The 13,447-nt window shown below is 36.6% G+C and overlaps 1 protein-coding gene across 1 annotated transcript in view; it reads left to right on the top strand.

The window, feature by feature from the left end:
* Positions 1–13,447, top strand: part of CFAP47 (cilia and flagella associated protein 47) — a 479,971-nt gene that overhangs the window by 187,779 nt on the left and 278,745 nt on the right. Inside the window, exons 31-33 of the mRNA XM_043897451.1 lie at positions 1,659–1,740; positions 2,783–2,911; positions 9,446–9,638. Coding sequence (XP_043753386.1) covers positions 1,659–1,740; positions 2,783–2,911; positions 9,446–9,638 — 404 coding nt within the window. The remainder of the gene's footprint in view (positions 1–1,658; positions 1,741–2,782; positions 2,912–9,445; positions 9,639–13,447) is intronic.

Genomic DNA, 13,447 nt, shown 5'->3' with positions numbered 1-13,447 from the left:
GATCAGGTGATTCCTGATTGACTGGTTTACGGTTCCATTTCTGGGGGAGCCAAAACTAATTCAGTCTTGATTTGGTGGCATGGGGTTCAGTATAAGCAGCTCCATTTGGGGCTTGTTGCCTTGCCTTTAACAATGCAAAGATGCATTCTTCAGCCTCAGTTTGTTACCAAGGGCCTACTCTCTGGTGAGCAATGTGGAATATTCAAATGAATACCCTTGTGGTCCCCCTCTTCAAGCAACTCTCAGTTTAGTGGTTCCCTGATAGTTTTCCTTAGGCTCTCAGTTGCATTTGATAGAAGTGACTATTTTCTCCTCAGATCCCGTCTTGGCTTTGCATGCAAGGAAGTATTACAGTTTCTTCATAAGTCTCTGAGTTGTTGTCTTTGTTTTACCACTAGGATTTCAAGTTACTGGGGCATCATCTCACTGAGTTCTTACATAGGCTTTAGTGTGGCTACTTCTGCTAAGTAGTGGTATACCATTAAAATTAGATTTTATTTTAACCTATAGTAATTCCAGTGTAATGAAGATTCATAGGAATAATGTAAATGCAGATGGGAAATGAAAAGAGAAGAAATGACATTTATTTTCCAAACAAAGGAGCTTTATGTTTGTAGCATGATTTCTTCCAATAGCTTTTTCTAGCCCTGGGCCACAGCAAACTTGACAATTCTAGAACCATGCTCTCTGCCTCACCTCCCACAAACAGGCCCTACCTCTTTTCATTCATCTGTGTTATCTTCAAGGTTTGAGCTTTCAGCATAATCTTTCTGCTTTTTCTTTTTCCCACTTGTCACTAGTTACAGGACTGCAAGCTGCCGAGGGTGTTTATAGAGTTAAGTACTAGATCTGGCATTCTCTGTAAAATGCTAATGGTAAATTCTCTGTTAAATGCTTATAGTAAGCAGTGTTGTCTGCTCACTAAATGAGTTAGTGACACCCAAAATCCCACTGAGAAACACTCCTGCTAAAATTATATTAGAGGTCTATAAAGTGGTTCTTGCAATAGTGTACATGCATATAAAGACTTTTGATAAAAGTATTTCAAGAAATGTGACAGTGAAAAAAACATACCATAAAATATGATAAAGTATATACATGTATATGCTTTTAAATGTATAAAATAAGTAGATATTTGCCATTTCAGATACTACAAGTTTATATAATCAAAGAGGCTGCAATTTTTGGATATACTCCGGAAAAATAGGCAGTGGTTTATGTTATTCTAATATATTCAGGTATATGTGGTGATAGGCATTCAATGAACATAGGGTAACTAATGATCTATCTAATAGATGTTTTATAGTGTTCAAACTTTTTGCAAGTATTTTTCAATTTTATAATATTATAACAACAATAAAATGGTCTTGACAATAGGGTCCAAATCATATAACTCTCTATGTCCCATTAGCATGTAAATGTGTATGTATATGGTTATAGACACTTAGTAAGTTATTTCTCATTATGAATTCTCTGAAGGCGACATCATATGTACATTTCATTGGTAAGGTGAGTTTTAAAATTATATAAATTTTAAAATTAGAATTCAGTACAAGTATAAACTATATGACATTGAAATAATTTCATTAAAGTTCAAATGCAAGTGATAGATGGATTGTGAGTATTCTATAATAATTGGGTTTTTTTTTTAATTTTAGTGCTCAAGGAGCTTGTATTTCTCATGTACTGCCAGAATTTCTGCTTGAACCAGAAGATTATAAGAAGTGGATTGAAATTGCGGTAAGGAAATTTAATTTCTGAGAAATTATTGAATTCACTATTATTGAATTTACTGGTTTTTGGTTTAGAATCCTTGATTTTTATTTATGAAATATCCTAAGGATTATGCCTCTCCAGACAGTATGTGTGCGTGTGTGTCACACGCACGCACATATACATATTTTTGTCTAAAAATCTCTGTGGAGTTCCCACGCAAAATAGATTACATGGCTTTCTTAAATATACAGGTGATTGCTTCTTTTAAGGGACTTAGAAATGAAGAATGTTCTGTACTTATGTAAATTTTTTCTTAAAATACATGTTTAGAATATATATCTTTCAAAGAAAATATTGGTTTATTTTCCCTGACAATTGCTACTTCCCTTCTTCAGTTTTAGTGGAGAATAGGGAGAAATTAAGCAATTTTTTTCAAATTATGCAATTCATTTTATGGAGACCTATTGAGAAGAGGAATTGTCATGAGAAGTCTGTCGGCTTTGAGGAAACTCTGTTAGTTGTAGCGCTGTTACTATAGTCACCACATGACGTTAGTACAAGAGCCAGACGCCTGTTCTTCCGCCCTCTGCTGAGTTCCTGTGGCTTCATCCAAAGGGTGTGGCTCTTTGGGGGGTTCAGAATTCAGAATAATTTTGCATCTCATTTGGCATCACCGACTTGATGGACATGAGTTTGAGCAAGCTTCGGGAGTTGGTGATGGACAGGGAAGCCTGGCATGCTGCAGTCCGTGGGACTGCAAAGAGTCAGACCCGACTGAGCGACTGAACTGACTGAACTGCCGCTTTTGCCACAAAATGATCTAGCAGGTACAATAAATGAGTAACCCTATTACCTCAAATAGAGGCTGTGAGTTCCAGAAAGTTATCTATGTTGATAGTTTGTGTTACTGGCACATGGAGAGTTGGAATTCTGGATGAATGGGTATAAAGGACATGTAAATGTTTTATGAAAAGAAAAATATATATATATATGCTAAATAATTAAAACTTTGGATTTACATTTCCCTTGCATTGTAATTAATATTTTAATATATTATTTCTTATAGTCTTCCACTAGTGCCTCAGCCAAGTTGTCCCACATACCTAAGGGAAAGCACCCTGTTGTTATAGATATGATACACTTTGAAGCCTGGAGTAAACGCTCATGGACTGATGTATTCCTTCAGATATACAAGGTAACTGTTTGGGGGTTTTTTTGGTTGATTTATATGAATGGTGTATTAGTTAAGGTACAGGTAATGCTGCTGTAAAAAAAAAAACACAGTGACCCAAATAAGATAGAATAATTATTTTTCTTTCTCATGAAATTGTGGAGAAGTGGTTTAGAAATGGTTTAGAAGTGGTTTAAAATGACTCTTCCATCCTCAGTACTGGACTTTCATTTCTGGATCCATTTCTCAGAACAGGGAAGTGCAGATAAAAGAGTAGAAGACAAGTAAATACCTTTGAAGGATATCATCTGAAAAGTGCATCATTTAATTTCATGTTTCACTGAGCAGAATTTGGTCATATGGCTGCACCTAACTTCAAGGGAAGTTGAAAAACAAAGTCTCAAATTTGATGTGAAGTGAAGTGAAAGTCACTCAGTTGTGTCCGACTCTTTTCGACCCCATGGACTGTAAAGTCCATGGAATTCTCTGGGCCAGAATATTGGAGTGGGTAGCCTTTGTCTTCTCCAAGGGATCTTCCCAACTCAGGGATCGAACCCAGGTCTCCCACATTGCGGGCGGATTCTTTTACCAGTTGAGCCACAATGGAATCCCAAGAATACTGGAGTTGGTAACCTATCCCTTCTCCAGGGGATCTTCCTGACCCTAGGAATCGAACCAGGGTCTCCTGCATTGCAGGTGAATTCTTTACCAACTGAGCTATCAGGGAAGCCCCCCTAAATTTGATAAGTACAGGCATTTTCTAGTATCTAAAAAAGGAAAGATTAAAGAATATATATTGATTAAAATTATGGTATCTGCCTCTAATGCTTAGTAGACTCTTGCTATTCTGGAGAGAGATTTACTGAGAATCACACAACTGTAGGTGAGACCAGGTAGTATCGATATTCTCCAATTTGCTTCAGATTAAGTTGCATGTGTGGGTAGATTCAGTTTAGTTCAGTTCAGTCACTTAATCATGTCCTACTCTTTGCAACCCTATGGACTACAACACACCAGGCCTCCCTGTCCATCACCAACTCCTGGAGTTTACTCAAACTCATGTCCATTGAGTCAGTGATGCCATCCAACCATCTCATCCTCTGCTGTCCCCTTCTCCTCCCCACTTCAATCTTTCCCAGCATCAGGGTCTTTTCAAATGAATCAGTTCTTTGCATCAGGTGGCCAAAGTATTGGAGTTTCAACTTCAGCATCAGTCCTCCCAATGAATATTCAGGACTGATTTCCTTTAAGATGGACTGGTTGGATCTCCTTGCAGTCCAAGGGACTCTGAAGAGTTTTCTCCAACACTACAGTTCAAGTGGGTAGATTAACATAGCATAGCATAAATATCGCACCTTTATAAAAACATAGCATAAATATCGCACCTTCACACCCTATGTCTTTATTACTTCAACAAGTACTGGTTTCAGTCTTTGGAATGATTTCCTAGGTTTTCAAATATGGTTCTGTGAATCTTGCCCACTAAGAACAATGGAGACTTTTGCTCTGTCCTCATAGATTGCAACCACAGATAGGGTGAGCTGTAGGGTAGGGAGTTGAAATGAGGAAGAAGTCAAATAGAAGCAGCAGTCACTCAAAGGAAAAGATGCAATTAAAATCCAAATAATGAGTAGTGTATGTAAGACTCTTGTCACAAATGCTTTTTAAATGTTATGATCTTGTTTACTCTTTACAACCAGTAATCCCCAGTTTAGAAACAAGGAAACGTCAACATGCATACATACTTTCTTCCAAGATTATCTGATGTAGGTAAAGCTGCTTTCTTCCTTATTGTTCTCTACTGGGGAGCAATAGCCCAGGCCCAAGAGCCCAGGCCCCTCTTGTTGCCCTCTGGCACTCTGAATCCCTCCACTGCGGCCAGCCCCCTAGGCCTACCCTCTGCAGAGTTCGTTGTGCTCTTTGATTCCCAGTTATTCCCCCATCTCTACCTTTTCTTCCCCCAGCAACCTGCCCTGTCTATCTTGCTGGAGGTCAAGAGGAGAAATCCTGTATTTTTTTTAGTAATTCCCACAAGAATGTATGGGGGTATTAGTGATTCTCACCCAAAGTTAGATTTGGAGGGAAAAAAGAAAAAGCTATCTTCTTTACTTTCTTAACTCCAGGCTGCATCATATATAATTTTGTCTACTGATAAAAAGGTGCAACTCCAAAACAGAAGAGCTGCATATGTCCTAGTTTATGGACAAACTAGTCCTACTCTTGGTCATAGGCTTCATTCACTCACCCATTCATTTATTCACTCCCGCGTGCATTCATGTATATGTCTAGTTCATTTAACCCATCTTCCCCAACTAAAAGTCTATGAATTTAGATACCATGTATCACTTGTGAACTCAAAACTTAATAGTGTGCCTGCTACATAGTAGATGCTCAACAAATATTTGTTGAATGAATTTATTCAACAGCTATTATGATCCAGGTACTATACTAGACCCTGGGGGTATAAAAGTAAACTTGATATAGTCTGTCTTTTCAAGGATTTGGTGTCCTGGAATGTGTAATCAATTAAATAAATACAATTACAAGAAAGTATGACAAATGTTATGACAAGGTAAACGCAAAGAACTAAGGATGAGTACACATAGAGAGGAGCCTAACTTACCTGTGCCTCGGAGAAGGTTTCTAGGAAAAAGATGAATTTAAACTGAGCCCTGAACAATGAGGAGGAGTTGGCAGGCAAGGTGAGGCATAGGTTAGAGAGAAAGATAATACAATTTGTGTGACCGAGGTAATAGATGAGTTATATTGGAGGATGGGGCAATAACATTTTTCAAGATAATGGAAATTCAAAGTGGAAATGCCTGGAGTTTGATAGAGATTTGTATATTCTGAGGAATAAACACAGTATGGCTGGGACTAAGAGGAGTAGACTATGAGCACGGTCAGAAAATAGATTGCGGTTGACTTCATAAGTCAGACTAAGGCATCTGAACTTCATGGATTTTAGCACAAGGTCAGGGAAATCTTGAAGGATTTTAAACACAAGATTGACATACTCAGTTGCATTCTATAGAAATCACTCTGGTACAGTATGGAAACTGGGATTTTTTTTTTTAAATTATTGAAGTACAGTTGATTGACAATGTTGTGTTAGTTTTAGGTATACAGCAAAGTGAGATATATATACACACACACATACATACACACACACACACACACACACACACACAATTTTCTTTTTCAGGTTCTTTTCCCTTCTAGGTTAGTATAAAATATTGAGTATGGTTTCCTGTGCTATACTATACTTGTTGGTTATCTACCTTATGTATAGTTGTGTGTAAATGTTAATCCTATCCTCCTAGTTTATCCTTCCCCTCCCTCCCCTTTCCTTCTTGGTAACCATAAGCTTGTTTTCTATGTCTGTGGGTCTATTTCTGTTCTGAATACAAGTTCATTTATATTATTTGTTTCTTAGATTCCACATATAAACAATATTATATAATGTTCATCTTTCTCTGTCTGACTTCATTGAGCATTATACTCTCTAGATCCATCCATGTTGCTGCAAATAGCATTATTTTGTTCTTTTTTGTGGCTGAGTAATATTCCATTATATTCCATATAATATTCTACATCTTCTTTATCTATTCATCTGTTGATGGACATATATGTTTCCATGTTTTGACTATTGTGACTAGTGCCGGTACTGAGAATGCTTGTGGTAGTAGGAAAGATGAGAAAAGAGCAGCTTTCATAAATATTAGGCATAGAAATCAGGAATTGGTGAATGACAGTATCTTATGGAAGTGAAGGAGACAGAGGAATCAAAGACCACAGTGAACTTCTGGCTTGGATGACTGAGTGGAATTTGTTCCCAGTCACTGAAAAACAAGACAAGGGATGTTAACAGGATTTTGTTCAGGGCAGACAGAGGGACATAGCAAGAGGGCATGATAAATTAATTTTGGTCCTGCTATATCATGGTGCTGTGTGTAATTACCAAATGGGTTGATCCTTTTGTCTGGAAACTGATCTGAATGGCGGCATGTAGTTGAGATTCTTCACTGATTCAGTGATAGACTCATAGGCATGAATGATTGCCTTATAGACCATCTGCAGAGCAGTGTTTCTCCATAGATTGTGTCAGAAGCATGGGTAGCTCTCAGCACTCTATTAAATCAGTAGTGGATTGACAGTTTCACTTTAAAAAATCAAGCAGTGTTGTTGAGATGTTTCACAAGTTAGAAATAGAAGACTGATTTTTCACACAAATCCCTTTAGTTTCTAATTGTCTCTTTCCTATAGGTCATATGTGCACTTCAAGAATGCCTTTGTCATTTCTTCTTTGCTAATAGTTTAGATAATAGGATATAGCTTGTCTTAACCAATTTGATTTTATGTCATTTGGTTATTTTTGCTTGTTAAACTTGCATGTTTAGTTGTTGTTATTTCCTTGCATTATATTCCCAATCACAAAAATGTGTTGATAGCTAAAAAATGGGTCACTGAAGCATAAGAGAGTTGAAAACAATAAGAGAAACACTTAAACTCAGAATGCTCTTCTAAATATAAACTATATTACATAAAGAGGGCTTTCATGTAATATAAAGGATGAATCTGTATGTGCTCTAAGAATTGAATGTCATATTTCTACAAAAGAACCTGGAAAATAAAAAGGTGATCAGATGTATAACTGAATAATAAGTTTAATTATACTGTTTATTCATTTGTTTCCAGTGTATTACCTGTCAGAAAGGTTTTTTTTTTTAATAGTACACAGTTCTGTCAAATATATTGATATTTTTAAACTAAGAGCAATGATCTTTCTGGTTAATTAAACATATTTTCCCCAAACCAATTTAAAATCTCCCTATAATAAAATAGGAATATGTGTTAGTAAAGGAGGCAAGATACCAATTATACTGAAACATTATTCAGAATTATATACCTCTGTAGAAAACAAACAAAAATGGTACGAGAGATCATATTGCTGAAGAATATTTTAAATGAGCTTCAATAAAATATGATTGGCGTGAAAGCAAAATTGGTGAAATTCTTTCATTAAATAGATTTGCAGGATGGTCCATAATGTCACTGGAATGCAATGTGGAAACACAGTTATTCTCACATGAGGTAACAGATATTGCAGTTTATTTGGATATAGCCATGCATAGGGAATATATGAATAACTCTCCACATCTGTAATAAGTATATAGTCACCCCTGGATATTGAAGGGTGATTGATTTTAAATCCCCCACAGAAACCAAAATGTGAACATGCTCAAGTCTTCTTTATACAATGGCATGGTATTTGCATAAAACCCAGGCACAGTCTCCCATATACTTTAAATCTCCCATATACTTAAAATTATCTCTAGATTACTTATCATACCTAACACAATATAAATGCTCTATAAATTGTTGTGAATACAGTTTAAATGTTATATAAATAGTTGTCAGCATGGGAAAAATTGAATTTTTTGCTTTTTGTATTAAGAATTCTGAATATTTTCTGTCTGTGGTTGGTTGAATTTAAGGATGTGGAACCCACAATGGGAAACCAGTGGATATAGAGGGTCGACTATATGTGAAAGAAGTATATGATGACATTTTCTTCTCTTTTTCAGAGAAAGTCCATGCTTTATGTAGAGTGATCCTTTGTTATTTAAAGATTAATTTGTAAGATTCCTAGAGCAAATCCATCAGTGGTGTATATTAATAGAGAATGAGTCATTGGTCACAAGAAGAAAAGGTGTTGCAAATGAATTCTTATTCATAGGGAAATGTGGGATTAAAAATATGCCTCTGTCATGAATACAGTGTAAAAGGAAATAGAAAGAAAGTTATAAACACTGACAAAATAGCGCTACTGATTTAAATATTTTTATCGTGACCTCTGTGAATTTAACATTCTTCTTTCCAATGTTGAGATGTACTAGTTTTGCAGGGAAGGTCACTCTCATGCATTTTTCCAATAAGAGTGAGATTACAAATAATATTTTCATAGCACTGATGTTTTTCTGTATATCCATTTCCATTATTTTAAATGGCTCAAATGACACATCAAGTTATGCTTTCTATGTCCTGGATACACTGTACATATATCTATAGGATTTGAGTTTCATGGTTTTTAATGTGGTACAAATTACTAGGAATTAAGAGTTTGTTTCCAAAGATTTATTTATATATCTCCTCATCTGACTGTTAATTCCTATCTCTTAATATCCTTTATAATAAACCAGTTCTGAGTTCTTTGAGCTGCCCTCACAAATTAATTGAACCCAAAGAAGGGGTTGTTGGAACCTCCAACAGACAGCCCATTAGTCAGAAGCATAGGTAGTGACCTGGGCTTGTGATTGACATCTGAAGTGGAGGACAGTCTTGTGAGACAGCTCTCTTAACCTGTGGGCTCTGATACACCCTTTGCATAGATGGTGTCAGTATTGAGTTGAAATGTAGGACATCCAGTTGATGCCAGAGAATTGTTGGTGTTGTCTGTTTACTCTCTGCTTGGTAGTATTTACTGTCTAAATACTAATTTTTATTTTGCCATTCCAGTAGTAAAAATTCTCTCTCTCTCTTTTATCCAAATTTCAGGTTCTGATACTATCCCGAGTTGTACCATATAGCATCAATAATCTGCCCCCTATACATGTGCCAAATTCACCGAAAGTCAATGCTTATTTTGCATCCAGCAACATATATTCTACTCCTGAAAGGATTCTGCTTAGCTGGATGAACACAGTTTATGAAAACTCCCGACATGTTATTTGGAAAAACTGTCAAAAAGGTGAGAATTTATTTTCCTTTAATTATCACAGATTGTAGTCTGAGAATATGGAAAGAGCCATAGAACTGAACGCAGAAGCCATGATTCTAGACCCGAGTGCAGCATATGTTCTGTTGTACAAGTAGGATGTCCTATAACATTTTCAAGACCAGTTTCCTTACATGTGTCAGGGAGGGGAAAGTTCTTCTCTACTTGTCTTGAATTCTTATGGCTGGACTAATAATAAAATTAACACAAGACAGATTTAACAGAATAACAAAATTTAATTGTGTGCACGAAGGTCTCGTAGAAATGGGACTTAAAAAGTGGTCAAACCACAAACCTTTTATACTTTTTAGACAAGCAATAAATTTATGAGGAATTGACAGGACAAACAAACTTAGGCTTTGGGTCCTTAATTAGTGAGGAATCTGAACAGAATATGGATTTGAGGTAGTCAGTTAAAAGAAGTAACGGGGTTTGTCCAAACAGGCTTCCCTACCCAAATTCCCCGTCTCTGGTGATAAGGGTGTCCTGCCTCCAGAGGCAGGGAGAGCACCTTACACATGAAAGATTTACCTTCTGCTTTCAGGAAGACAAGCGGTGGGGGGATCAAAGTGTCCCTGTTTCATTGGCCATTTCTTAAGTAATTTGAGTTCAGAATAATCAGAATGCCTTGAGGCACATTTTGGAACAGCCTGCCCTGGGCCCCAACACATTTAAAATGGAAATAATAAAAGATGCATCTTTAATTTATTTTGAAGAATAAATGATAAAAATTATGTAGAAATGAAAGATCACCTTAATAATGCTAATGGTATTTTCAGCTCTACAAAGTATTAAATTTAGTTGACACTACTGAAACTTTGTATGTTATTAATTGAGATCAAGTGAAAATTGACTAGACAGTGTCTTACATCTCATTGTGATGGTCATGTTTGAAATCACTAACTGTGAATTTTGAGGAGGTGTAGGTAATATTAGGTCCATATACCAAGACCAAGGCAAGTAGGTGATCATAGATAGACCTGTTTCAGTGTTCAGGTGGATACTCCCTGGTTCTGCTCTTGAATAATAAGAGTTTATACATTTCTACCCCGAGTGCCTTACATTCTTTGAAATATTTCCAATTGACTAGTATAGCTGTGCATTCTTTTCTTCATCATAAGCATTGCTTGTCCTGAGAAGATGACATGTGTGCCTTGGTTGTTTCTTTGACTTCCATTCAGCTCCCCTCTTCCAAGTACATACAAACCTGTCATGTTCAGAATGGGTTTTGTTTTATTTTTTATACAGAGCTGTCAGAGTTTAATCTAAACTTTAGATAGGAAAGATTAAAAGTGTGATTTAAAATGAGACTTTGAATTACAGTTGCTCCTAACTTAAAGGCATTACTTTGTAAACATAGTGACATCAAGATAGAAAAAAGATATATTGATACATTAGTATTAGAGAACAGTAAACATTAATATTTTATTACCTTCCAATTGATATGCTGATAATATCAAGCAATTTCCCTTGAAACTGCAATTCAATAAGATTCACATCTTATAAACATGTATTTGACCTGTTCAAAAATGTAAAAAAAAAAACAAGGTATAAATAAATAGTTTGAATACTGAGGAGTAACACTTTAACCATAGTGTTATAAAATATGTACATATATTAGAAATGAATATGTTCTTTTGTTATAAAATTATTATGATTCTATTTTTACCAACAGAATGGTATACACAAGTTGTTTTCAAGGAGTTTGCTGCATTTTTTAGAATAATGCATTATGGGCACTGGCCTAGTTCCCGCTTTTTAAAACACTGAGTCTCATGCCTTTGCAAAGCCCTTGCACTTCCTGTTCCCTCTGCTTGGAGCTTTATTTTCTTGGATATCTTCATGACTCCTTTGCCCACTTCACTCAAGATCCTGCTCAAATATCATATTATCTGAGAAGCTTTCCCAGTACCCTGTCTAAATTAGTCCCTCCTTCAGTCCTTCTCTTTCTTGCTTCATTATTCTCAATGGTGTTGGTCCCCAGTAGTATTTATACCCTGCCTCCTCCTGTAGAATGTGAGCTTCTTAACAGAAACAGTCTCTTCTATTTTGTTCTTCACTACTGCTTTCTCTGAAAATTGCATGGAAAATAAAAGATATCAAATACTGTTGGAGAAATTAAATAAGTGAATGGAAGAATGAGAGCATAAAGGGACACACTCGGGTTTTATATATTTCTCTGTCCTATTCCAGACAGCTGAGTGTATATTAAGCTACTCATGTGTACCTTCTAGAACCAATGAAGGGATCAGATTGAATGGTTGAGTTAGAAGGGAACACTTTCCGTGTCCAGTGTGTGCCTGAGTACAGGTCTGCCTGGTTAATAACTGTGGAGGTCCATGAGGAGGAGCTCTGTGAAGGACTCCACTTAGGTTAACTTGGACTGAGAAAAAGTCATACTCAGTATCCCAGATTTTAAATTTTCAACATTGACACCACTCATCCCCACTCCATTGATAAATTCTCACCATGGTTGCAATTTGGTTCAGTGGCATTGTGGAGGGTAGATGGATCAGGCTGCACCTCACACCTTTTGATTAAGAAACTCTGAGGGTGGGACCTAGCAATCCGTGTTTTAAAAAACCTTCCATGTGATTCTGATGCACTCTAAGGGATGAAACAATTAGGCCATAGTAACACAAAAAGGAATTGATGCTTTTAAATTGTTCATAGAATGGTATTTATTTACCAACTATATTTGAAAAATAAATCCCTTCTATAAACAGCAATTCCTTTGAAGTAAATAATGACTCATTGGAAAAGACCCTTATGCTGGGAAAGATTGGAAGCAGGAGGAGAAGGGGATGACAGAGGATAAGATGGTTGGATGGCATCACCGACGTGCTGGACTTGAGTTTGAGTAGGCTCCAGGAGTTGGTGATGGATAGGGAAGCCTGGCGTGCTGCAGTCCATGAGGTCGCAAAGAGTCGGACATGACTGAGTGACTGAACTGAACTGAAATAATGACTGAAAGAAAAAAAAGTGAAAGTCTCTCAGTCATGTCCAACTCTGACTCTTTGTGACCCTGTGGCCTGTAGCTTGCCAGGATCCTCTGTCCATGGAATTCTCTAGGCAAGAATACTGGAGTGGATTGCCATTCCCTTCTCCAGGGAATCTTTCCAACCCAGGGAACAAATGCAGGTCTCCTGCATTGTAGGCAGATTCTTTACTTTCTGAGTCACCAGGGAGGCCCCAAAATAATGACTGAAAACTTCCCCATATTAATGTCGGGCATCACACCACAGATCCAGGAAGCTCAGGGTAAATGTCCCAAAACCTTTATACCTAGGCATAGTATATTCAAATTGCAGAAAAATTAAAGAAAAAGTCTTGAAAAAAGCCAAAGGAAAAATACCTTACCTGTAGACAGACAAAGATAGGAATTATATCCAACTTATCAGAAATCATGCATTCAGGGAGAATATGGAGTGAAATATTTAAACTGGAAAGGAGAAACCTTGCAGAGAATAGATAGTGGGCCTTGCTTACACACTTTTTGGGTAAACTGATCAGTTGGCAGCTTATCGAGTCAACCTTAAGGACAGTGTGTCCTTGATCAACCTGATGAGGCAACAAATAAAGAGTATTTTAGTTGATTATGGATTTCTCAGAAACTCTTGAGAGTTTAGCATTGGAACTGATATGACCGGTTGTATGCTTATTATATATCTACTGTGGTCTTTCTTTCAGTATCTTCACCTCAGGACAGGTCTGCTACATTTCTGTCATTAGTATTAAAAAAAAATTCAGTTTATTTAAACAAAACACAAATCAGCCATTTA

Source organism: Cervus elaphus, chromosome X, assembly GCF_910594005.1.
Source record: "Cervus elaphus chromosome X, mCerEla1.1, whole genome shotgun sequence".
Lineage (NCBI taxonomy): Eukaryota > Metazoa > Chordata > Mammalia > Artiodactyla > Cervidae > Cervus > Cervus elaphus.
This window is presented reverse-complemented; position numbering and strand designations above follow the sequence as displayed.